The sequence below is a fragment of the Oryctolagus cuniculus genome, chromosome 15 (genome assembly GCF_051225735.1).
Source record: "Oryctolagus cuniculus isolate XC-2025 breed Fujian yellow rabbit chromosome 15, ASM5122573v1, whole genome shotgun sequence".
Classification (NCBI taxonomy): domain Eukaryota; kingdom Metazoa; phylum Chordata; class Mammalia; order Lagomorpha; family Leporidae; genus Oryctolagus; species Oryctolagus cuniculus.
The window spans coordinates 38,770,772-38,796,097 of NC_142881.1; the positions used below are offsets into that span (position 1 = coordinate 38,770,772).

Sequence of the window (25,326 nt, forward strand, 5' to 3'; positions counted from 1 at the left end):
CATCATAGCAGCTCAAAGGCAAGACCAGGGTCCAACCTGTCTTCAGAGTGACTGAATTGAGGAGGGGGAGGACTACTGATGAAACCATTGATTACTTGAGGCTGAACTTGTAAATTATCTATTGAGAAGGAAGTTTCAGACAAACAGGCTGGAATTCATTGGACGGAGGTGGGGCCAATGGGCTGGTGTTGAAATCAGCTGAGCAAACAGAAGTTTGTACACAGTCTTTGATGCATGTTGTCTCCTGATGAAAGGAGTCATTGGAACTGGTGGTTGTGGTTGCACTCTCTGTGGCCCCTCAGAGAACCTTACCTTGGGCCCCCAGTAGGCCATTTGGGATTTGGCCAGGTAGTGACACCTGCCTGTTGGCCCAAGCTATGTGAGCTCCCAGTCCATGACAGTTACCAACATTCATTAAGTACTTAATACATGTCAGGCCTTTTGATAATCATCTTGCAAGCTTGTTCCACTTAGTCCTCTCAGTAGCCTCTGGGTTGGGTTGCATTATCATTCCCATCATATAGCAGTGGAAACTGAAGTTCAGAAAGGCCACATCCTTTGTTAGGATTTGAACCCAGGCCTGACCCCACAGCCTTGCCCCAAATCCTGCTCTAGCCCGTAGGGTCTCCGAGAGTTTACAGTGTTACTTCCTCCATGGAAATGAAAATAATGCCTATTGAGAAGGCAAGTGCAAAATACAACCTCCACAAGTCCAACAGCCCTGTGAGGTGGGCATCATCAGCCCTAATTTATAGGTGAGCCCAGGTCCAAAGATGTTCATGTATGCAAAGCCACACAACAGGAAGTGAGTGGTACAATCCTGGCTGGCCCAACCCAGGAGCCTTGCTCTTCATCCCTCTTTCCTCCGGATGCTCCCAGAGCTTTCCTGGATGTACTTAGAAAGAACCACTCTTCTTGGGTTTCATGCACGTGGCCATGTGTGATCGAGTGCATAAAGATCCCATCTCTCGCCTGGTTGGCAAGCTTGGAAAAGGCAGAACAAGGGTCACGTTCATCTCCATGTCTTCTGTGTCTGTGTTTGCCAAGGGAGCAGGGAAGGCACACCATGTGGCATGGTGCTCAGAGCTGGACTATGGAGAGACTTGGTTTTCAAAACCTTTGTAGAGTTTGGAGTGCTGAGGGGAGTAGGAAGGATCCTGGGGTCTAATAGGCAGAGGGGAGTGAGTTGGTACGAAGATCTCAATCAGAAGGAAGGTGGTGGAACTTGTAGGGCTTTTGTGATGAACTGCTGGACAGAGACTTAAGGAGGGGTAGAGGAAGTTAGTGAGGTCCAGGAGAGACAGAGGCTCTGACAGCTGATGGCACTCAACAGTAGTAGTTTCAAGTGCTTTATAGAGGCCCACCAGGCCCACAGTTTTGCTCCTTGGACTGTTTTTTTCAGAGACACCAGAGAGACTATGGCTCCACCCCACTGAGCCCCTCTGCCTCTCTTCTCCTGCCTGTGCCATCCATGCCCTTGAAGTGAGGCCTGAATGTTCTTCCTCTTTCCTCTTGCCAACACATGCAAACATGCACACGATCACGCAGTCCACTTAATTCTCCACAGCAGGTTCACCGTGATACACTCACTGGGCAGTAGTCCCCTGTCCGTGCTTTCACTTTGTAAAGTTGTAGCTATCTGTGGTCAACTACAGTCTTAAAATAGTGAAAGGAAAATTCCAGAAGTAAGCAGTTCACAGGGTCTAAATGGTGCACCATTGTGAATACTGCAACATCCTGCCAGGGATGTGAATCCCATCCCTTTGTCCAGTGTATCTGCACTGTATATGCTACCCTCTGAGTAGTCACTTTGCAGTTAACTAAGCTTTCAGATCAATATCCCAGTCTCACAGCGGTTGTGTTCAAGAAATCCCTATTTTACGTAATAATGGTTCTCCCAGCAACGGTGGTGATGCTGGCAACCCCACGGATGTCAAGGAGTAGCTGTGAAGGGCTTCCTTTAAACGAAGAGCTCAAGTTGTCATCTCAGTAATGAGAAGACGTGGGATCCATGGCTCACTACCATCCACAGCGTCGGGCACTCTCACTGGGGGTCTTGGGATGCACTCCTCTCAGACAGAGACTTGTGTGCTGGAAATTTCTCCCAGAGAGGAACTTGCTGTGCACGGCCCTTCATCCAGAAACCTCATTTGAGGGCAGCTCCATCAGCCGGGGGCCTCGGCATGGTCCATGCGGGTGTGCCAGTGAGGCAGCCCGGCAGATCTCCCTGGCTCCCTCTTCTGGCTCATATGCCCTTCTCTGTTCCTGCTCAGGGTCTCTCGCCTATTTGGGGAAGCCTTCAAGTCCTGGGAGGGGTAGAGGGTGCTGTGCTGTGTCATCCCACCCCTGGGCTGCAGGACAGAGCAAAAATGCCCAAGGTGGCCAGGGACCCCGAGGACCACCTGCTTTTTCTTGTTTTTTGGCACATCCTGAAAATCACATCCCACCCAAGCGCTTCCTCTCCTGAGACGGCAACCAGAGCTTTGGGGTCTTGTTTGCTCTAGGATCCTCCATCTCCTTTGTGAACTTGCCTGCAAAGTCCCTGGTGGTGTGACTGATCCCTCCTGGGCGGTCTCTGAGTTGTGGCCCCATTCTCCCTCACAGCCAGCGTGTACCCTGGGCTGCAATAAGAGGAGCAAGAGAGAGCAGAACTTTTAGTGGCGCAGACAATGACTTCCGCGTAGTGCCTGGGTGTTTGAGTACAGGAGCGCAGAAGGAATGAAATGCCTCCGTGCAATGGCACTTCCTGGGCCTCAGAGCTGCCCTGCTTCCTCCCAGCACACGTGCGGGCAGGCCTGTGGTGGGAGTGACTCCCTGTTCAGCTAGCGTAGGCTTAGGTGCCATGGAGGTCAGGCTTTTTTCCCAAGGCCATCTCTGTGCTCTTCCCTGGAGCCAAGGACCAGCCCTCTGGGGCAGAGAGCAGCTGATTCTTTGTCCCACTGGTGTGGCCTTGAAGGGCAGCGCAGATGAGAACAGAGCTCAGGACCGCCCTGGAGGACATGTTCCCGGCATGGCAGGGGCTTGAGCCTGAACTGATGCTTGAGTTTCATTCATCTCACCTTTGCAGAACAGAGTATGAGCTTCTAGCTCACAAAGGAACAGGAGCAGTACCTGGGTCCACATGGTGTGAGGCTGGGACTGGAGTTCTGGGAGATGCAGCTTGGTGATTTCCTGGGTCAGGTTTTGCTCACGGCTAGTGAAAACCTGGTACTTTCTGCTCCGTGGAGGCATCACCCAGAAGCAACCCTGTGCGGTTCACAATGTTGGGTGTGCCCATCATCCTTGCCGGATGCCCTGTCCTGGGTGGGGGAGAGTGTGCTGTGCACCCCAACACCAGCAGGGAGTCCAGTGAGAAAGTGCCAGGCAGTGGCTCTGGGCTGGCTATGATTTGGCTGCCTCCTGGCCTCCAGTGAGCCCTGGGGCAAATGCCATATCCGGAGACCCTGGCGGCAGCTTGGGCTTTTGTGTGTGCAACTCTCCATCCCAGCTCACCTGATGCTTGGTAGATGAGGAGAACTTCCCCAGTGATTTCTGGGAGTGGCTCCTACTTGTCTGCTAGGCACCAGTGTTATGGGTCGCATCACAGTCCAATCAACAGAATGACCTCATTGTAAAAGTACACATTTAAGGAACCAAAGATGACCCAAGAAACTGTCAGTACTACAGTGTTGATGCACCTGGCGTGGCTTTGCAACACGAACAACCCAGCCCTGCAAAGATTTTTATCCACTTGCATGTGTACTCCTGAGCCAACTGGGTGACAAATGCCCCCAGTGACTCCCCATGGCCGCCCAGCCCAGGTGCAGTGGGGCCCGAGTGGCCCTTCCTGCATAGCTGGGCCCTGCAGCACTCAGAGCCCAGGTTGAAATCCTTGGAAGAACTGTGTTCTGCAGACACTGCGGGGGCAGTCAGGGTGTGACAATGTGACCTTGGGGACGGCACAGGACTGGCCTGAGTGTCGCTTTTGCTGCTTGCTAACTGGGGCCCTAGCTCTGGGCCTCGGGGTGTGGCAAGGGGGCCTTGATTTCAGTGACTCCGCGGTCCCTTCCGTCTTGACAGCTCTAGCTTCTGCCTTGGGAAAGGGAACTGGACTATTTTGCCCGGTATGTTGAGTGTTCCCCAGAGTAAATAACCGCCGGTTACTCATTACCTGACCTACATTCTCTGTGATTGCAATGCCAGCTGCAGGCCTGCAGATTGTTAAGAAGGAATCAGAAAGGAGCTGGTAGGAGGCCCCGAGCTGTGTGTGCTGCAGTTCACCTTTTGGGAAGGACCCTGGAATCCTGGTTGGCGCCTTTCTCCAGAAAAATCCATACTTTAGAAGAACCCCATTGTCTTTGGGTGCAAAACAATCACTGTCCTAGATTTTTCCTGGTTATAGAATATATGAGTTTGGGGCTGGAGCTGTGGCGTAGCAGGTAAAGCTGCTGCCTACAGTGCTGGCATCCCATATGGGCGCTGGATCGAGTCCCAGCTGCCCCACTTCCGGCTCAGCTGTCTACTATGGCCTGGGAAAGCAGTAAAAGATAGCCCAAGTCCTTGGACCCCTGCACCCATGTGGGAGACCTGGAGGAAGTACCTGGATCTTGACTTCGCATCGGAGCAGCTCTGGCCATTGCGGCCAATTGGGGAGTGAACCAGCGGATGGAGGACCTTTCTCTCTGCCTCTCCTTCTCTCTCTGTGTAACTCTGACTTTCAAATAAATAAATAAATCTTGAAAAAAAAGAATATATGAGTTTATCATATATAAGCACACATGTACACATATATGAATGTATATATACGAAACTCTCTCTCTCCCTCTGTGTGTGTGTGTGTGTAAAACCATGACTAAAGAACAAAAGTCTCTTGGAATCCTTTCCTTGCCTTTTCCCTGGTGCCTGCAGCTCCTAGGATAAGATAGTCAATGCTTTGGTTTATACTCTTGTGAGAATTCGCCCTGTAGAAATAAGCACAACTCTATTATTTTATGGATATGGTACCTTGCTTTTCTTATTTTTTAAGGTTTTATTTACTTATCTGAAAGGTGGGGAGATAGAGAGAGGGATCTTCCATATGCTGGTTTACTTCCCAAATGACTGCAATGGTCAGGCCAAAGCCAGGAACCTAAAACTCCATCTGAGTCTCCCACATGGGTGGCAGGGGCCCAAGCACTTGTGGTATGGGATGACAGGTAGCCAGGCTAGGACAAGACACAAGCCACTTCCCCCACCCCCACTCCATGTAATTCTGTCCTATTTGCCAATCAGAACACCCCTTTCCCGGGATGCCTTATTTCATCTGGGCACCTGGGGAAGAGTTGCCATGTAAATATGTATATTAAGAGCCACGTGGAATTTTATGGAGAGATCATAAAGCTCCCAGGGACTGTACTTCCTCATAAAAGGAGGGGTTGCAGGGTGCTTCCCCCCTCTCCACGGGAGACAGAGGGTTAAAGGGGCTGCTGAGCTGCTATCGCTCTCTCCCCCTCTCTCCTCTCCCGCCCCTTTTCGCTCTCTGGCCCACGCCATCCCTCAACCATGCACACACCTCTTAAATAAACTTTATCACTTTGTGTGCGCCGTATGTGCCTGTACTTAAAGTGCTTCTGTAAGCAGAAGGCAAGGACCTGGAATAAAAAACTACACCCCACCTCTCCCACTTCACCTGGGCCATGTCCTGCTGCTTCCAGTGTGCATTAGCAGGGAGTTGGATTGGTTCACTCCCCAAATGGCTGCAGCAGCTGGAGCTGGACCAATCTGAAGCCAGGAACCAGGAGCTTCTTCTGGGTCTCTCACATGGGTGCAGGGGCCCAAAGTCTTGGGCCATATTAAGCTGCTTTTCCAGATGCATTAGCAGGTAGCTGGATCAGATGTGAAGCAGCCGGGACTTGAACTGGCATCCGTATGGAATGCCAGCACTGCAGGCTGAGGCTTTAACCTGCTACACCACAATGCTGACCCCGTTGGTATGATATTTTCAAGTAAGGGAATGAAGGGTGATTTCTACTGCCAGGGCGCAAGCACTTGAGCCATCTTCCACTGCTTTCCCAGGCTGTAAGCAGGAAGCTGGATTGGAAGAGGAGCAGCCGGGACATGAACCAGCGCCCATATAGGATGTTGGTGCTGCAGGTGGAGGCTTAACCTACTATGCCATAGCACTGGCCCCAAAGCTTATTTTTTCAAAATTTCCATTATTATTTATGCTGTATTTGAGAACATCAGAACATCTGAAATTAGTTTTCAAAAACTTCAGATTTAGTTCAACTACAAACCCATCATAGGATTGGTAGAGGGACTGTGGTGGAAGAACAAATCAGTGAATAAATTGAAAAGACTCAACATGCGCTCTGACCCTTCCTTATCACTTCCCTTCTGTCTTCATCTGGATGATAAAAAACCTTGGTGGTAGGCAGAATAGTTGCGCCAAATATGTCTACATGTCCCTAGAACATGTGAATGTGTTATGTGGCAAAGGGGACTGGGCAGGTGCGAATGAATACAAGACAGTGAGATGGGGAAATCGTCCTGGATTATCTGGTGGGCTCAGCATGATCACAGAGGTCCTTATGTGTCAGGGAGGGAGGCAGGAGGCTCAGGGCTACTCTGCTGGCTTTGGAGACAGAGGCGAGGGCCTTGAGCCAAGGAATGTTAGCAGCCTCTAGAAGCTGGAAAAGGAACACACTGGAATCCTCCTAGAGCCTCCACTGAGAAGGCAGCCCTCCCAACACCTCTGTTTTATCCCAGTAGACCCATTTTGCATTTCTGATCTGCAGAACTTTAGGATAATAAATATGTGTTGTTCCAAGCCTCAGAGTTTCTGGTAATTCGTCATAGCAGCCAGAGGAAGCTAATCCACCTCTGTTTGTTGCTTTTGCCTGCTGTGATGTCATTTTGACTCTTGCTGGCCAAAACCGCATCCAAACACAAAGGCTCTGTCTGGGATCATAGCACATCTGTGGCTCCCGAGGGCCAGGCATGAGCCCAGTACTCAGAGGGCTGCCGCGTGCGTGCGCCAGAGCTAGCTTGTGGAAATGGCGTTAGGTCACGCAAATCGGAAAGCAAAGCAACAGGGGGGCGTCCAGGGACCTCCGGGAGGACGTGCATGGAGCCTGGCTGTTGCGGACTCCAGGTTCCAAGTCCTGCCAGAGCAGTGGGCGGACTCAATCTTCTCACCCCGTTTGGTGGTTTGAATCAGGGAGGCTCTGAGGGGGTGCTTTCCCAAGGTCATGGAGTAGGCCAGGGCCTGAGCAGGGCTGACATGTCTTCTCCCCTGTGCTGTGATGGTTCCTCTGACCCTACAGGGACATTCTGGGTGTGCCACAGGGCCCTTCAACTCCTTCAACGCCAGGCTGAGGGTGGGCCCAGACGTGGCCGTGCGGGGAGGCCTGCCTTTGCCTCCAGCCTGTTCATCCACCCTGTTCAGGATCACCAGCTGGGTGGGGGTGGGACCCCTTATCCCTCTCCCTTGGGGTTCTAGGTGACCAGGCGCTGATCCAGGCAGCCTTCCCAAATGGTCAGAACTTGTGTTTGGTTAGAGTTTCCCAACGCTCTCCTGTGACAGGCCCAAGTGGGGAGGGGTTGGCAGCTGTGTCCTCAGCTGTGACAAGCTCGGAGAACGCCCCAGTGTTTGAACGCTGGACCCTCCCAGGCGATCATGACAAGAGAAAAGTAGGTCACTTGGCGAGTGGGGAACTCGCCACGTCCCCAGAGGTCTCTGGTGGACTGAGTAAGCCGTCACAGGGCCTCAGCATTCGGGAAGTCAGGGCTGCTGGGCCCACGCATAAACAAGGACAGTTTGTGTAACCCGCCAACCGTTCTCGTCCCACATGTTGATCTAATCAATCACCCTAGGCCCTGACGATCTAGTTATGCTCTCGAAGAAGCATAATTCAGCCACAGAAGCTGGCGACGGGAGCTGTACTGGTCAGGCACTTACTGTCTAGGCACGTCGCAGACCTTGCTGCTAGGGTTAGGTTCCTGGCGTCCCCTGACCCCTGCTCTGTGTCCGGTTCTAGCAGCTGGGGTACACACACCCAGCTAATTAGAGAGTGAGCCATCTGCTAGGTCACTGCACATCCTTTCTTCTGCTGAGGGTGGCGAAGAACACGCTTCATGTGTCCCACCCGGTGTTTCGTGTGTCGCTGTTTCGTGATGTTTGGAACACATCTCCTCGGAGCTTAGGTTTTTCTCTTCCAGTAGGATTCTTGCTGCAGGCTGGCAGTTAAGGGCTGCGTTCCCTCGTTCTTGCTTGCTCATCTGTTTTTCGGTTGGAAGGAGAATTTGGGTGGGCGCACAGTGTCTTAGTGAGGCTTGCTTTCAGGACCGTGGTCAGTTTTTGTTTTCCTGCTGTTTAGGAGGATTATGGCAACTTGGAAGGAGATGCATAGGGGCTGAGCTTGAACAACTGGTCTGACAACGGAGGGCCTTCCGGCTCTGGCTGACCGACTGTGACTGTGTTGCCAGCCATAGACAGTCATTGCAGGTTGCAGGAGCCGTGTTGCGGAGGTTATGTGTGGATGGATTTGAGAAGGAAGACCAGTCACAGGGAGACCAGATCCGGTTTCGGCAGTGATGTGCTGGTCAAGGCCTGGACTGGGGCAGAGACAGCGTCAACAAATACAGAGCTGACGGGGCTTCCCAACTACTTGGTCTCAAAAGTGAGAGGCAGCTGCTAAACACCAGTGCCTCGGGTTAAGCCGGGGCGATCAGGTAGCAGGTGTCATCTATAAGGCCAGCGGAGAAAGAAGGTGGAGGAGGAGAAGGAGAGGCGTGAGATCACATTTCAGAGGAGCTGATGGGAGTCGCAGCTGGAGCAGACCAGCAGGGCCCCCTGCCCTCTGGGACTGAGGTTCAGGGGAGAGGTTAGCGCGAGGGACAGAACTCGGAGCAGCCTGAGCGTTGACGGCTACGTCCAGGAGGAGGTTTCCTCCCCACAGTAAATCCACAGCCGTTTTCTGAGAGCCTGCCAGCGAGAGGGAGAGAGGGAGCCTCCGTTCGCCCAGGCAGTGAGAGAACGGCAGCGTCTGCAGAGCAGGGGCCCGTGCGCCCGCCCACGCCGGTGGGGTGCCCTGTGTTCTGCGTCCTTGCCGGAAGTTTATACCTTGCTCAGCCTTATTGTTCTTAGCTCTACGTGTCTGTTACATTGTTTTTAGGTTTCCTACTTTAATGATTTATTAATGCTTTTGTCTTTGAAAAAAAAAAACTAACCAAACTGTATCTGAATACATTTAAAAAAGAGATTTATTTACTTATTTGAAAGGCAGAGTTACAGAGAGAGCACCATCTTCCATCTGCCGGTTCACTCTCCAAATGCCCACAGCAGCCGGGGCTGGGCCAGCCTGCAGCCAGGAGCCTGCAACTCCATCCAGGTCTCCCACATGGGTAGCAGGGACTTGAGCCATCTTCTGCTGCTTTTCCAGGACATTCGCAGGGAGCAGGATTGGAAGTGGAGCAGCCAGGACTCAAACAGGTGTACACAGGGGATGCCGGTTCAGTGGTGGTGGCTTAACCTGTTGTGCCACAATACCGGCCCCTTTTGATTTTCCTTTGTTACCTTCTCCCTCCCCTGTTGCATTTTTAATTTACTGTAATTAATTAATTTTATCTTTTGGTAATATAGAGCTATAAATTTCCCCACAAATACTGCTTTGGCCACACCTCAGATACTCAGATATGCATGGTGTTCACTGTCATCGTTTTCTACCCGGTCATTATAATAGATATAATTTCTTTCAAAAGAGGAAACTGTTATTCTGTTTTTTAATTCTTTTTAAATTCTGAGAATACCATCACTTTTCTGAAAGACAAAAAGGGAATCGAAGGGAAGCAAATGAAGGAATCACCTAAGATTCTATTGTTATTGTCAGACTTAGCACTAGAACCCACTTTGACTGACTGCTGATCTATTCTGTGAAAATAATATTTTCTCCACTTCCAGGGGGAATATATTGGTCAAGCTCAGCAGTTTCTGGAAAGTTTTGCTCGTTAAGGAAGCACATAAAATGGAAAATTGTGATGTTTAGAGTTAGACTTAAGTTCAAGTGCCGTCCTGGCTTCTGGCAGCTCTGTGACCTTGGGCAAGCTTCTAGGTCTCTTTGGGTTTTAGCTTTCTTATCTGTAATGCAGGGGAATGATTTTAATTTTATACCATTGTTGTAAAGGTGAAATCAAATGTGAAAATGTGTACATAAAGTGTCTCATCCAGGGGCAGGTGTTGTAGTGGAATAGGTTATGCTGCAGCTTGCTATGTTGGCATCCCGTATCAGAGAGCTGGTCCAAGTCTCAGCTGCGCCCTCCTGATCCAGCTCTCTCCTCAGGTGCCTGGGAAGGCAGTGGATGGTGGCCCATGCCACCCACATGGGAGACCAGGATTGAGTTCCAGGCTCCTAGCTTTGGCCTGGCCCAGGCTTTACTGGTGCCACCATTTGGGGAGTGAACCAGTGAATGTAAGATCTTTCTCTCTCCCTCTCCCTTCCTGTCTGTGCCTCTCTCTCTCTAATGGTCTACGTTTCAAATAAATAAGTAGATAATGTTTTTATTAAGTCTCATATACCATAAATGATCCATAATTATCTCTTCTTCTTTCATTAATATCCCACATTATGGTCAAGGTACTGGGTAAATGGGTTTAAAAGTAAAAAAGTCTCAGGCCAGCACTGTGGCTACCTTGGCTAATCTTCCACCTGTGGTGCCGGCATCCCATATGGGCACCGGGTTCTGGTCCCTTCCAGTTCAACAGAAGGGGGACCCTTCTCTCTGTCTCTCTCTGTCTCTCTCACTAATTCTACCTGTCAAATAAGTAAAAAAAAAAAAGGTAAAAAAGTAAAAGCATACACAATGCCAGTCATAACCACACTAACAAAATGTGATATAACCTCAGTGTACAAACTTCCATACACATACGCGTATGCACACATACAGAACCTGTAACCTGTTTTCTATTTTCCCTTTCCTTGCTAATGTACAGTGGTCACTGTCATCCCTGTTATTTCATTTGGTGAATGACTCAATTTTCAAAAATTATTTATTGGGTGACAGAGACGGATAAAGACAGGCAGGCAGAAAGCTCCCATGCGCTTACCTGCTCCCCAGAAGGTCAAAATGGCTGATGTTGGCCAGGCTCAAAACGGAGAGCCAGGAACTCACTGCACGTTTCCCACACGTGTGGCAGAAACCCAAGAAGCTGAGTGACCATCGGGGCCTTCCAAGGCCTGCATTAGCGGCAGCTGGAGTCGGGAGCTGGAGCTGGGTATGGAACCCAGGGATTCGAACATGGGGTGTGAGCATCTTAACTGGCGTCTCAACCCCTGGCTTCAGTGCAATTCCTGAAGGAGCCACTTTTTTTTTTTTTTTTTTTTTCTGGAGGTGGGCAGGATAAAGCCTGGGTAGTTTGGAGTAGAGAAGTAGACAGAGCAATGGGAACAGAGATGGGGTGGGAGTCTGGAAAGCCTGTCCCTGAGGCTGACACACTGAAGTCTTGAGAGGCATGGTATGAACAGGTCAGAGTGAGTCAGGGCAACAGGTTATGAATTCGGGATGAAACCGCAGTTACTCATCCAAGTCTCTGGTTCACTACACTGATTTGGTGAATGTCTCCCCTGCCAAGTCAAGCCGACAAGTCAGGCAGGATTTTATGAGTTTAGTGACCTCATAGAGTGCTAGATGCTCGGTAGGGACACAGCTGTCCTTAGGATGCTGACAGGTACACATTCAACTACACATTTGAAAATACATACTCGGGTGTTTGGGCTCCTGCACCCGCATGGGAGACCAGGAGGAAGCACCTGGCTCCTGGTTCAGATCGGCGCATCGCGTGGGCCGTGGCGGCCATTTGGGGGGTGAACCAATGGAAGGAAGACCTTTCTCTCTGTTTCTCTATGACTCTACCTGTAAAATTTTAAAAAAAGAAAAAAAATACATACTTAGTGCTACAAGAGAAATGAAGATTGGTGAGATGGTTATAGAGAAGAGAGATACTTACCTTCCAACTGAATTCTAGATCGGGAGGTGCTGATGAATCAGGGTTAGGTTTGAGAGTGGAGAGAGTATTTTGGCCTAGGAAGGTTGTAGAGGACAAGGAGCTGGGTTGAGACAGACAGAGAGGAGGGGGTTGTTTGGAAAGGAACAGAAAAAACACTTCAGAAGGCACTGCATTGCTAAGAGCAGAGAAGGGGTTGAACAGGCTGTGTTCAGGAGATAGTAAAAGAACCATCTAGAAGTTGGTATGGGGGAAAAATAAATCATGCTAGGCTTTGCAGTTGGAAGGTCAAATAAGCACCGGATATATTCTGGATTCTTGACAGGGAGGCACATGATATAAACAGAATATTATAAAGATGAATTGTAGGGTCTGAGGGATAAATGGGAGCAGAGTTAAGTTTCTAGTCAGGGAGGCCAGTTGGCTACACTGTGTTGAGTGCAGTAGAAATGGAATAGAAAGGTCAAATTCAAGAAACAATGCCACGATGAAGCTTGCTGACATGATGGTCAAAGAGAAGGAAAAGTCAAAAAAGACAATTTTTTCAAGTCATGGTACTCAGAAGAGTTAAGATTGCCAGGGACAGAAATGGTCCAGTGAGGAAGGCATATGGAAAACACAGCATAAAATGGTGCCTGCAAAAAACCTTCCTGAAAGGATTTCTGCCTGTTTCTACAGTAGTCTGTATATGCATGTACTGTCAGATTTTCATGACTATGAGGAAATACCCGAGGTAGGTTAACTTTATAAAGAAAAGTGGTTTTCTGTGGCTCACAGTTCTGGGGGTGCAAAGTCTAGGGGCCTTATCTGGTGCTGGCTCTTACTGGCAGGCTTGAGGAGCTCAGGCATCACATGGCAGGAGTTAGGGAGTGCACATGCCTGTCTAGATACGTGTGGTCTCTACTGCCCTCTGAAGCCACTAGGATTCAGTCATGGCAGCTCACCCCACTGAACTAATCCAAATCCAGTCACTTCCCAAAGGCCTCAACTCTAAATACCATAACTAGATTGGGTCTACCCATAGTACCATTGGCATAAGGCTTTGGGGACTAAGCCTCTACCTAAGCTTGTGGGGACAAATATTCAGTCTACAGCATGTAAATGCATGTGGACATAGAAAAAGTCAAGTTGGGCTGCAGCTTAACTCATGTTGCCTAATGCATACGTACATACACACATATGTATGAATGTGTATGTATACACACACACACACGCACACATACCCATAGGTTCAGTTGTAATGTCTAAATGGCATAGAAACATTGAGGAGTATAATTGTCATGAAAATCCTGGAAACTTTTCTTGCTATGATACAGCTTTTAATGTTTTGTAAGATAAATATTGAGCATTACATCTGCTTCTTACGTTCATAAATAAGCAAGTGAAGTAGGGGGCTCAAGATCAGCCTCCAGCTAAAATACAATAGGCACTCAATCAACATGTTGAAACTAACACATAAATATTGATCCAAGTCATCTACAGAAAATAATCTATTTTAGAACAATGGGGGAAAAAGATCAATGTGCTAACTTATGCAGGCCAACTTGAAATGGAAAAGGACATCTGCTACTATATACTTTTAATTTTTAAAGATTTATTCTTTTAAAAGGCAGAGTTATAGAGAGAGAGGAAGAAACAGAGACATTTTCCATCTGCTGGTTCATTCCCCAAATGGATGCAATGGCCAGGGCTCGGCCAAGCCAAAGCCAAGAGCCAGGAACTCCATCTGGTCTCCCACATGGATTCAGGGGCACAAACACGTGGGCCCTCTTCTGCTGCTTTCCTAAGACATTAGCAGGAAGCTGGATCAGAAGTGGAGCAGTTGGGACTTGAACTGGCACCAATATGAGATGTCAGTGTTGCAGGAGGCAGCTTAACCTGCTGCACCACCATGACAGCCCCTACTATAAACTCTTGTAAATTTTGGGTAACATGTACCTACGAGAGGCTTGAAATATATATCCAAGCCTGAAAGGAAGGGAAATAAAGGAGGAAATGAAAAGCCAGTAGTAAGCAGGAGCTGATATTAAGGTGACTCAGGAGAGTGGTAAGCCCTCTAATGGACTGTAATGCCCACAAGTTAACTGACAAGCCTTAGGTTTGTTCAAGGTGAGGAGTCAAAACTTGTCCCCCAACCATAAGGCCTAGAGCTGAAAAGGGTTGCTCTATGAAAAGGGGTAGGAAAAAAAAAAAAACCCAGTGGGGGGATTACAAATATACACAAATAGAAAAGGAGCCCAACTGAGTTAAGATTAAAAACTGGTGTGGGAAACCTGTAGGTACTAAGTGAACAACATGATACAGTTAACAAAGGATCAAGATCTAGAAAAAAGAAACAATTCCTAAAAACCAAGGAGGAAAAACAAATCGAAGAAGTTAGACAAAGAATATTGAACTGGTCATTCCCAGAAGAAATCTGAAGGGCCTGTAGGCACACAAAAAAGGTGCTCATTGTCATTAACACTTACAGGAATGCAAATTAAGTCCATTGTTCAGATTAGCAAAAGCAGGTCTGTGAAAACCAAGTGTTGGGAGAACGTGGAGAAATGACAACTCTTGGTGCTGGAAATTAAGGTCAGAGCCACCACCTTGGACAGCAAGTGGATAACATCTGGGAAAGCTGGCGATGTACACGTGTGATTCAGCAGTTAACAGCTAAACAATTCTCCTCTCCTGCTACCTATCTTTTCCAAAGTCATGAAGTCATAGGCAGATCTGGGATTCAAGCTGAAACACTGTAGCTCCTAACTTAACAAAAGACCAATTTCCAGAATAAAGAAATAATTCCTAAAAGTTACTCAGAAGGAGTTAAACTAGAAGTTAGAAGCATATGGATCATTCGGAACCTTCTCTCCTACATTCTCAAAATCTCTCTCCCTCCCTTAAACATGTGGAAAAGGAGGAAAAGGCCAAATGAATGGTTTCAGAGAGAAATATCTGAGATCTGAAGTTGTCTCTCTGTAGCCAACAGAATGTCACACTTGGCCGTCTTCTGGGTGGACTCCTTTGGCATTATATACTCGTTTGCTAGGCAAGCTGTGTGATTATCCAGATAGTGGATAGTCACTGGGTCACACTGAAAATATGCTAAAGAAGTTAGTTATATGTATTGTCAACAACAACAAAAAAGCCTTTTTGAAGCTTTTATGTGCTAGCAGTTTTCCTAAAAAGTAGTTTAAGAGACAGAGTAAAGTAAAAAGTAGTTGTATTTATAAGATATTTAAAACTACGGTTTTACTTAATTTCCTAGTGTTCAAAAATGAATTGAAGGGCCGGCGCCGTGGCTCAATAGGCTAATCCTCCACCTTGCGGCGCCGGCACACCGGGTTCTAGTCCCGGTCGGGGCGCCGGATTCTGTCCCGGTTGGTTGCCCCTCTTCCAGGCCAGCTCTCTGCTATGGCCAGGGAGTGCAGTGGAGGATGGCCCAGGTGCTTGGGCCCTGCACCCCATGGGAGACCAGGAAAAGCACCTGGCTCCTGGCTCCTGCCATCGGATCAGCGCGGTGCGCCGGCTGCAGCGGCGGCCATTGGAGGGTGAACCAACGGCAAAGGAAGACCTTTCTCTCTGTCTCGCTCTCTCTCTCACTGTCCACTCTGCCTGTCAAAAAAAAAAAAAAAAAAAAAAAAAAAAAAAAAAAAAAATGAATTGAAACCTGTGTGTGATTTTAACTTCTGAAAAATGTCATCCAGAAATTAATACAATGCAGATTTGAACAAAAAGGAGGGACTGTTGGAAAAAAAGATTTTTTTAAAGATTTTATTTATTTGAAAGAATTACAGAGACGTATAGAAAGAGGTGGGGGGAGAGGTCTTCTATCTGCTGGTTCACTCCCAAAATGGCTGCAACGGCCATAGCTGAGCCGATCTGAAGCCAGGAGCCAGGAGCTTCTTCTGAGTCTCCTAAGTGGGTGCAGGGGCCCAAACACTTGGGGCATCTTGTACTGCTTTCCTGGGTGCATTAGTAGGGAGCTGGATTGTAAGAGGAGCAGCTGGGACTCAACTGGCACCCATTGTGATGCCAAGGCTGCAGGCCGGGGCTTTAACCTGTTGTGCTACAGCACCAGCCCTAAGAACTTCTTATTAAGCAGACAAAAGTACAATTAAGAAAAGATAAAAAAAAAAAGACAGGACATTTTGTAAATACTGATAAATACTGTGCAATGCTTTAATTTATTGTGGCAGATACAAAAATCAAGAATTCATTGATTATCTATACATATATATATAAAAGTTACTACATGAATTTTCTACCTGTTTAACTAACAAAATGTAACAGTAGTGGTTTTTACTTTTTAAATGAGGTATCATTACACTGTAAACCAAAAACAGAGCATAAATAAATAAAGGCAATGTGCAATTTAGTGATAAATAGGTATAAATTTCAACTTGATAAGAACAGATAACAAATTCTCCAGTTATTTATGGACTTTGTCATGAAAACATTTGGCTTGCTGTGTACTTCTTATTTAAGAGTGACATAGCTATCGATATACAAGCACATCATTAAACATGCAGACCAAGCTGACACAAGTTTTCCATGAGTCATCTCTACCAAATAAAAACTTTGTTTACATTTTACTTAAAACATTTAAATCTGGTTTCTTACACATGATTCTTTGTGCTTCTTAGCAGTAACCTACATTAAACATCTTACTTTCTGGTTCAAGCAGTGTGAGAAGCAGTTTTATTTGCATATGAATTAAAACAGAGCAAAACAAAACAAAAGCAATATGCAGTCAGTCTCTTAGATTTTCCAAGATTTCTAAGAAGAAATATCCTTTAAATAATCAAACCGAAAAGCAGTCACTTCCATCTCAAAGAGCAGTAAATGAAGGAACTCCTTTGCTCAGAGACTTGTGGGTTGCCTTCAGAACCCAGGAGAATAAACGATTACTTCCCCCACCCCTGAAGAATTCTGCTGGTTGGGTGCAGGAAGCATAGCAACAAGAAAAACGCCTAACTCAGAAAAAATTCTGGGAAAGTATTATTTGCATATGAACCATATGCTGGTACTAAGTGCTGGTTTCATTATTATTGCAAATACAACTTCAGTCTTCTGAAGGAAAGCTATTATATAGAGAAATATTGGAAATATCTGTAACATGCTAATAAAACTGCTTCAGATGCTGTAATTAAAAAGCACTCCATTTACTGTCTGACTTAAATGTGGCTTCATTTTACATGCTACTTAGTTAGAAAAAATTTTTAAAGGGTACTTCTGAATTAGTGTATTCGGAATCCAGTGAAAGACAAACATTTTGGCCAAAATGTTGAACTACATTTTTATACCAAGCTCTATCATTTTGACACAAATGTTATTATTGTATTCACTTTTGTCAAATACCTTATCTTTTCCAAAAACTGTTGTTTCAGTACAACTGGTAGTCAAAAAATGTAGCTATAAGTCTTGTACATCAATCAAAATAGATATATATAAAAGCAGTTCTTTGCTTTTGTGCTTGTAATTGACTTAATTCACCAATAATTAGTTACACCTGATTTCTTTTCTAATATCTTGATCCTTAAGGAGAAATGATCATTATATAAACACCATGGAGTACCCACGTAACTAGCTGACTACCAATGTGCATGCAGACTAACAATAATACTTAAAAGAATATAACCTGAAATCCAATTAGTCTGAAAATATTCTTGTACAATTGTCTTTATTGATTTGTAAAAGCTGTATACACATCTAAAACCCTGAATTTACTTTGTAAAAATAAATCTTTAGCAATAAATGGCACTATCAAAATCCCATTGTTCTCAAGCGATTATGTAGTTATTTACATGCTTTTCAGCAACAATTGAAAAGAATCTTATAGGACCAAAGCCAGTATATCAAAAAACCCTGTAAATTGCATTTGCAATTATACTGTTGTTTACCTCTATATGAAAATATGGCTACATGCCTTATGCTGAAGATAACGTAGCTGTCTGTTTTGCTACAGTGTGCTCGGCAGCACGCAGTCTGCCACTGGGTTCACCTGTGCCGCAAATGCCTTCTTCGCCATCCTCTGCTTTCCCAGTGGAAAACCTGTGACAAACTACTTATGGAGAATGATCAAGTGCGATAAAAAAGAGGGACTGGACCCATACTTGTTCCTGCCATGTGGTCATGACCCAAGACATTTTCGTGTTTTTAGAAAAGCATGCCTTTGCTGAACATACTTCATATTTGATTTTAAAAACTCAGTAAAGTTGGTGAGCTTCGTGGAAGTGTTTTCAGACAGAAACATGAAAAGGTTAAAGGCACAAGAAGAGGGAAGTGAATGCTACATATAAAATGTTGTACTTCAAGTCTAAATTACTCAAGTCCAAAACCTTCTGCATTTGAAATTCCGATGATGAGTTTCTGTTTCAGGTCTTTTTTGCTCTTGTAGGGGGGGAGGCAAAGTTGATTGAAGCAGGTGTGAGCCACAGGTAACCTAGGGAAAAATAATTTTTAAAAAGATGCTAAGTCTTAAAATCTCCACAAAACAGCTGCTAGGCAACTTTAAAAAATCCAAGACTTTTCTGTGTGGAGATGGCTGATTCACTCCTTCACTGGACATTTCCCGAGGGCCTAACGCACTTCAGGCAGCACTGCAGACACTAGGTCACGTTTACAGACTGTCAACATCCTGCGGCCAGGGAACTCATTCATTTCAGAAGCTTTTCTTTTTAATCAGAAAAAACTGAAGTTTTTAAAGATTTATTTGTTTGAAAGGCACAATGACAGGGAGAGGAGCTGAAAAAGATCCTTCATCTGCTGGTTCATTCCCCAAATGGCTGCAACAGCCATGGCTGGGCCAGGCTAAAGCCAGGAGCCAGGAACAACTCCATCCTGATCTCCCATGTGGGTGGCGAGAGGTCTAAGCACTTGAGCCATCCTCTGCTCCCCAGGCGCATTAGCAGGAAGCTGGATCAGATGCAGAGTAGCTACAATTCAATCTGACTCTTCCATACAGGATGCCAGTATCACAAGCAGTGGCTTACCCCAGGTGCGCCACAACACCAGCCAGAACTGAATTTCAATAATATTTTCCCCAATTTACCAACTTTGGACCTTATTTGAGTTATTCAGTGTTTTCAAATCTCAGTTTCCTCATCAACATCATGGGGGTAAACTATCCAATTAGGTTGCTGGAAAGATTAAGAGAGTTGTCTACACAAGACATCTAGCAGAATTGTAGATAATACAATGATGCTATATTTTATTCTTGACTGTCAGAAACAAACACAGCATTTGGGGGAAACTAGATGCCCGCACTTACAAGTTGCTTGCCTTCAACACACACATGTTACTTATCCTCTGAATCCTTCTGATTGGGTCCCTCAACCTTTCACCTGGTATGTTTTTATCTTTATTCGGGATTTCTATAGATCTTAGATCCCTTCCTTCAGTCTTTATGAACTCTATAGCATCAGCTTTCAGAGAATTCAATAAAGATGAGGAATTAAGAGACTTCAACAAGTTTGTGGAAAATGCAATTAAAAGGTTTTGGTGTAAAAATTTTTTTTTGAAATCTATGTATAGTCTTTTTCATAATATGCATTTTAAGAACTTTTTGAAGATCTCTGGTACACATGGATTTCAAATATTTTTAGTGTCAAAATGAACTTATGTTTTTTTTTAAATTGTGTTCTGTTGGATATGATTTTTTTTTTTTTTAATTTGACAGGCAGAGTTCGACAGTGAGAGAGAGACAGAGAGAAAGGTCCTCCTTCCGTTGGTTCATCCCCCATATGGCCGCCATGGCCGGTGCACTGCGCCAATCCGAAGCCAGGAGCCAGGTGCTTATCCTAGTCTCCCATGGGATGCAGGGCCCAAGCACTTGGGCCATCCTCCATTGCCTTCCTGGGCCACAGCAGAGAGCTGGACTGGAAGAGGAGCAGCGAGGACTAAAACCGGCGCCTATATGGGATGCCGGTGCCGCAGGTGGAGGATTAACCAAGTGAGCCATGGCACCGGCCCCGAACTTATCTTTTAATTCCATTTTTCATAACTTTTTGAAGCATCCTCATACAACAGAGAAAAGGAGAACATCTCTAAAGAAGTTTGTACTATTAGAAACTAATCTTTGAGAGCCCTCTGTACAAAACGTGAAAGTATTAGAATCAGTTAATCTTGAGTGTTTGGTCAATGATGAGCACTATGATCAATGTTTAAATGCAATGTTTCATTTAATTTAAGCTTCAAAACAACATAAAATGTAGTTATTTTCATTTTACTGGAAAAAAAAAGTGGGAATACATAGGTTAGGTAATCTGTTCAAAGCTGCAGGCTGGTAAAGGTAGAGGCCTGAGATCCAAATTTCAGTCAGTCTGACTTCAAAACTAGTGTTGTGAGTAGGTAGAGATGTTGCATTCTCATTTAACAAAAATGAGTGAATCTTCAATAGCAGACCTTATAGGAAGGATGAAAAGTCCTCTTTTATCTGCAGTGTGTCAGATCGAAATGCCATCTGTCTTTGATGACGGCTGTATTCATATTTAATATATCTGAGTTTCCCACTCTTGGGGGTTCTGAAGTTACTCTAGATTCATGACTAAGCCATGTTAGCTCACAAAGTAATCCTTGAAATTATAATAATTGGAAAAGAAAAGCTGTAATGTCATTTTTGTATTAAAATATATTACTCACATTATCCTTTAAAAACTGACAGTATTTTTGTTAATATAAAATATTTTGAGAAATTAACTTCTGGCAGGCAAGTAAATCTGTAGTCTCAAAAGGCTTCTCTTTTTTCATTTTAGGTCTTTAATTTTAAATTTGTTTACAAATTTTTTAGTTTTATAGACATATGAGGGTACTTCAGAAAGTTCATGGGACAATGGAATTAAAGATGTTTACTTTCATGTAAAACATTTTGAAAATCCATGCATAGTTTTTCATAATATGCATTTTTTCCATGAGCTTTTTGAGCAGTGCTCTCTATATAAATATTTTGTTTTAAATATCATTTTAATATTGATTTAAATATCCATTCATGCATACACTATGTCTGTATAGACACTACATGGAACATGCAAAGATGTCAGAGGCGTGGCCTCTGCCTTGAAGATAAAAGGTATAGTGCTTGGCCGGCGCTGTGGCTCAACAGGCTAATCCTCCTCCTGCAGCGCCGGCACACTGGGTTCTAGTCCCGGTTCTAGGCGCTGGATTCTGTCCCGGTTGTCCCTCTTCTAGGCCAGCTCTCTGCTATGGCCTGGGAGTGCAGTGGAGGATGGCCCAAATGCTTGGGCCCTGCACCCGCATGGTAGACCAGGATAAGCACCTGACTCCTGGCTTCGGATCAGCGCGGTGCGCCGGCCGCAATGTGCTGGCCAGGGCAGCCATTGGAGGGTGAACCAACAGCAAAAGGAAGACCTTTCTCTCTGTCTCTCTCTCTCTCACTGTCCACTCTGCCTGTCAAAAAAAAAAAAAAAAAAAAAGGTACAGTGCTGTAAGTGGCACATCGATTCTATGAGATCTCCGAGGAACTCACTGAAAAAAAGACGACTTCGGATTTCAAGAGGAAGTCAACATTAAACTGGGTCTCCAGCAGAGGTAACAAGCACATGTCACATGTAAAGAGAACAATTAAACAATGTAGAGAGGGCCAGCACTGTGGCATAGTGGGCTAAGCTTCCATGTGCAGTACTGGCATCCCATATGGGCACAGGTTCATGTCCCAGCTGCTTCTCTTCTGATCTAGCTCTCTCCTATGGCCTGGGAAAGCAGTGGAGGATGGCCCAGGTGCTTGGGCTCCTGCATCCACATAAGAGACTGGGAAGAAGCTCTTGACTCCTGGCTTCAGGTCAACCCAGCTTCCGGCCATTTGGGGAGTGAACCAGTGGATGGAAGACCTTTCTATCTCTTTCTCTGCCTGTAACTCCATCTCTCAAATAAATAAGTAAAATCTTAACAAAAAATGTGGAAGAAGGTAGGCACAAAATGTGTTTAAGGAATTACCAAAGCAGTCTGTTGATTAAAGCATGGGAAATGGAATTAATAGCTAGCTTGGGATAGGAGATTGTTTGACAGGTTGTAGATTCTAGAATGTAAACTGAGGGGAGCCATCAAGCTATTGCCCAGGGTATATGATCAAAGCAGTGTTGAGGAAACCGAATTTAATAGGATGACATCATTCAAAATGGAAAACCTGACTGGACAGACCACGTAGGTGGTAAAAAGCAATGAAACTCGGGGCAGTGGCAGTGGGAAAGCAAGGGGGCAGATTCCAGCTCTAAAAGAAGGGAATACAGGGGCCGGCAATCTGGCGTAGCCATTTAATGCCCTGGTCTGAAGCGCTGGCATCCCATGTGGGTGCTGGTTCGAGACCTGGCTGCTCCACTTCCGATCCAGCTCTCTGCTATGGCCTGGTAAAGCAGTGCAAGATGGCCCAAATCCTTGGGCCCCTGCACCCACATGGGAGACCCTGAAGAGGCTCCTGGCTCCTGGCTTCGGATCAGCGCAGCTCCGGTCATTGTGGCCATTTGGGGAATGAGCCAGCAGATGGAAGACCTCTCTCTCTCTCTCTCTGCCTCTTCTCTCTCTGTGTAACTTTGACTTTCAAATAAATAAATAAATCTTTTTTTTTTTTTTTTTTTTTTTTTTTTTTTAAAAGAAGGAATACAGATCCTGGGAGGCAGCAGTGATGGCTCAAATCCCTGGGTTCCTGCCACTCACACTTGGGAGATTTGGATTGAGTTCCCAGCTCCTTGTCCTGGCCCAAGCCCATCCCCAGCCATGGTGGGTATTTGGGGAGTCAACCAGCATATGGGAGCTCTCTCTCTATATCTCTGCCTCTCAAATAAATAAAAATTTAAGAAATGAAAAGAAGAACCGGCAACGGGACAGGATAAAAAATGATTATAAATAAGCTGTATCTACTCAAATTAGCTTTAAAAATTACAAGATGTTTGGGAAAAAGAAGTAAGTAGAATAGCATTAACCTACTAACATGACTAGAAAATAATTTAAAGCCATCATCACCATCACTTCTCATGCAAAGAGCATGAGAATTAAAAAAAAATGAGGTTTTACCTCACCCCAGTTAGAATGGCTCTCATACAGAAATCAACAAACAATAAATGCTGGTGAAAAAGGTACCCTAATCCACTGCTGGTGGGAATGTGAACTAGTACAGCCATTGTGGAAGATAGTGTCGCTCCCCCTCTTCGTGGAGGAACGACACAGGACCCTGCGCTGTTCTTTCGTCTGCTCGGCCCTCCCCGGGTTTGCTGCTGGTTCTTCCCGGGTTGGCTACTGACCCTTCCACCTCCGTGGAAGGGCGGTTCCCCCTGCCACATTCCCCACTTCCGCGGGGGAGCGGCACACCGCCGGCCGGCTCTCTCGGGGGCTGCACAGGTGTTCCTTCAGATGTTCCCCTTAGATGTTCCTGGTGCATGCCGGCTCTCTCCTCCTTTATAGTCCTCCTCCGCCAATCCTAACTCGGCTGCCCACACGCCGAGTACGCTGCTCTCCTCCAATCAGGAGCAAGTCCTACAGTTTATTGGTTGAACTGGAGGCAGCTGTGTAGAAGCTGTTTCCCTTCTCAGCGCCATATTGTGGGAAAGCAGATGCATAGAATAAGTCTTAATTCCAGTAACTTAGTCTAGTCCGAGTTGCTCCCAGTTGCTCCCCACAGATAGTATGGAGATACCTCATAAAGCTAAAAATAGATATATCATATGACCCAGCAATTCCACTCCTAGAATTTACTCAAATGAAATGAAGTCAACATATGAAAGAATTATCTGGACCTTCTCGTTTATTGGAGCTCAATCTACAATAGCTAAGATATGGAATCAACCCAGATGTCCATCAACTGATCAATGAATAATGAAATTGTGGGATTTATACACTATGGAACACGATTCAGCCATAAAAAAGAATGAAATCCTGTCTTTTGCAACAAAATGGATGCAATCAGAAACCATTATACTTAGTGAAATAAGCCAGTCCCAAAAAGACAAATACCATATGTTTTTCCTGATCTGTGGTAACTAATAGAGTGCCAAAAATGTAATGGACAGGAGTGATATTGACATTTTGAGATTCAACGATTGCTTACAGTCCTTGTCTCTACTGTTGAGGAACAGTGTTTTTTTTCTTCTTACTGTTTCCTGAACTCTTTATTTAGGGTAGGGTTAATCTTATAAGAGTATGAAGTTAACTGAAAGTAGATCATTGTGAAAATTAAGACAGGGAATAAGAGAGGAAGGAGACGGAAGAGTTGATGTGTGGGTAGGATGGAGGGTAGGGTGCAAGTTCCTAAATCTGTATATCTGAAATAAGAAAAATTTGTATACCTTAAATTTTAAAAATTTATTAAAAAAAACACTAAATACATAGTAAATGTATGTTAAAATTTCATTTAAAAAAAGAGTAGTAGTAACAGTGGTACATCTGGTACTGACTATAAAACCAAAAGAAAAAACACCCACAAACAACCCCAACTTAATATTTACCCTGAAAATAAAAAAAAAAACATTTAAATAAAAGTGAAGTTTAGATAACATAGCACTACAAAGTAGACTAGGTTCTAAAAGAGATTACAGAGTGGTTATTTGACCTTGTAAATTATGACAGTTGAGGAAAACAAATTACCATCAGTACTGGTCTCAAAAATGAATTGAACTTTCACCAAAAGTCTCTCCTGTTTCAAGGCTATCATTATTTTGAATATTTTTCCTATGAAAATGACTTCAGATGGAATGAATCCCCTGATTCCAAATGTACTATTGTTAGCAATAAATTATAAATTAAAAATAAAATTACAATCCAGAAATTTACCAGTTAGTAGAAGTCTCATTTTTTGAAATTTTGAAGTTCAAATCTGCCATTCCTCCTACAGGTACTCTGTCACTTCCTGTAGTAAAATGAAGCAACTTCTTTTGAAGATCGAGAGGAAATCCAAGCACAACATCCCAAAAGTATCTACAGAGCACCAAGAGAGATACACATGAAATACCTTGACAAAAATCCTGCAGAGCTTAATAAAGTAAAAACTTCCCTTAAACATATGGAATACCCTTAATGTAAAATTAAGAAATGATGATATTCCATATTTGAATTAGACCTCCGACTACCATGTAAAATAAAACTTTTATAAAATTATGTTAGTACAACAGTAGATAGTGTACAAGCTATTTTTCTTCTATATAATTTACAAATCTTATTTTGTCAACATAGCACTATTAAAATATTACACATGGGGCTGACACCTTGGCATAGTGGGTAATGCTGCCGCCTGCAATGCCAGCATCCCATATGGGCTCTGGTTCGAGTTTTGGCTGCTCCACTTCTGATCCAGCTCTCTGTGATGGCCTGGGAAAGCAGTGGAAGATGGCCCAAGTCTTGGGCCCCTGAATCCACGTGGGAGACCCAGAGGAAGCTTC

The 25,326-nt window shown here is 45.2% G+C and overlaps 1 protein-coding gene and 1 long non-coding RNA gene across 12 annotated transcripts in view; one reads left to right on the plus strand and one right to left on the minus strand.

Moving 5' to 3' along the window:
* LOC103351369 (uncharacterized) overlaps positions 1–25,326 on the plus strand; it is a 133,511-nt gene that overhangs the window by 83,006 nt on the left and 25,179 nt on the right. Inside the window, exon 3 of one of the 2 annotated variants that reach the window (XR_011382371.2) lies at positions 22,551–22,679. The exons of the other annotated variant lie outside the window; for it this stretch is intronic. This is a non-coding gene — a long non-coding RNA (uncharacterized LOC103351369). Of the gene's footprint in view, positions 1–22,550; positions 22,680–25,326 lie in introns of those variants that run through there. 2 annotated transcript variants of the gene reach the window in all.
* The window catches only part of HECTD2 (HECT domain E3 ubiquitin protein ligase 2), a 101,713-nt gene continuing 92,477 nt past the window's right edge, over positions 16,091–25,326 (minus strand). For all 10 annotated transcript variants that reach the window (XR_016222136.1, XM_051823369.3, XM_089314774.1 and 7 more), the window contains 2 exons: positions 24,722–24,865; positions 16,091–18,386 (listed from right to left, as the gene is read on the minus strand). Coding sequence is in view for 9 of the 10 variants with exons in the window: in XM_051823369.3 (XP_051679329.2) it covers positions 18,266–18,386; positions 24,722–24,865 (265 nt within the window). In the remaining variant the exon portion in view is untranslated. The remainder of the gene's footprint in view (positions 18,387–24,721; positions 24,866–25,326) is intronic.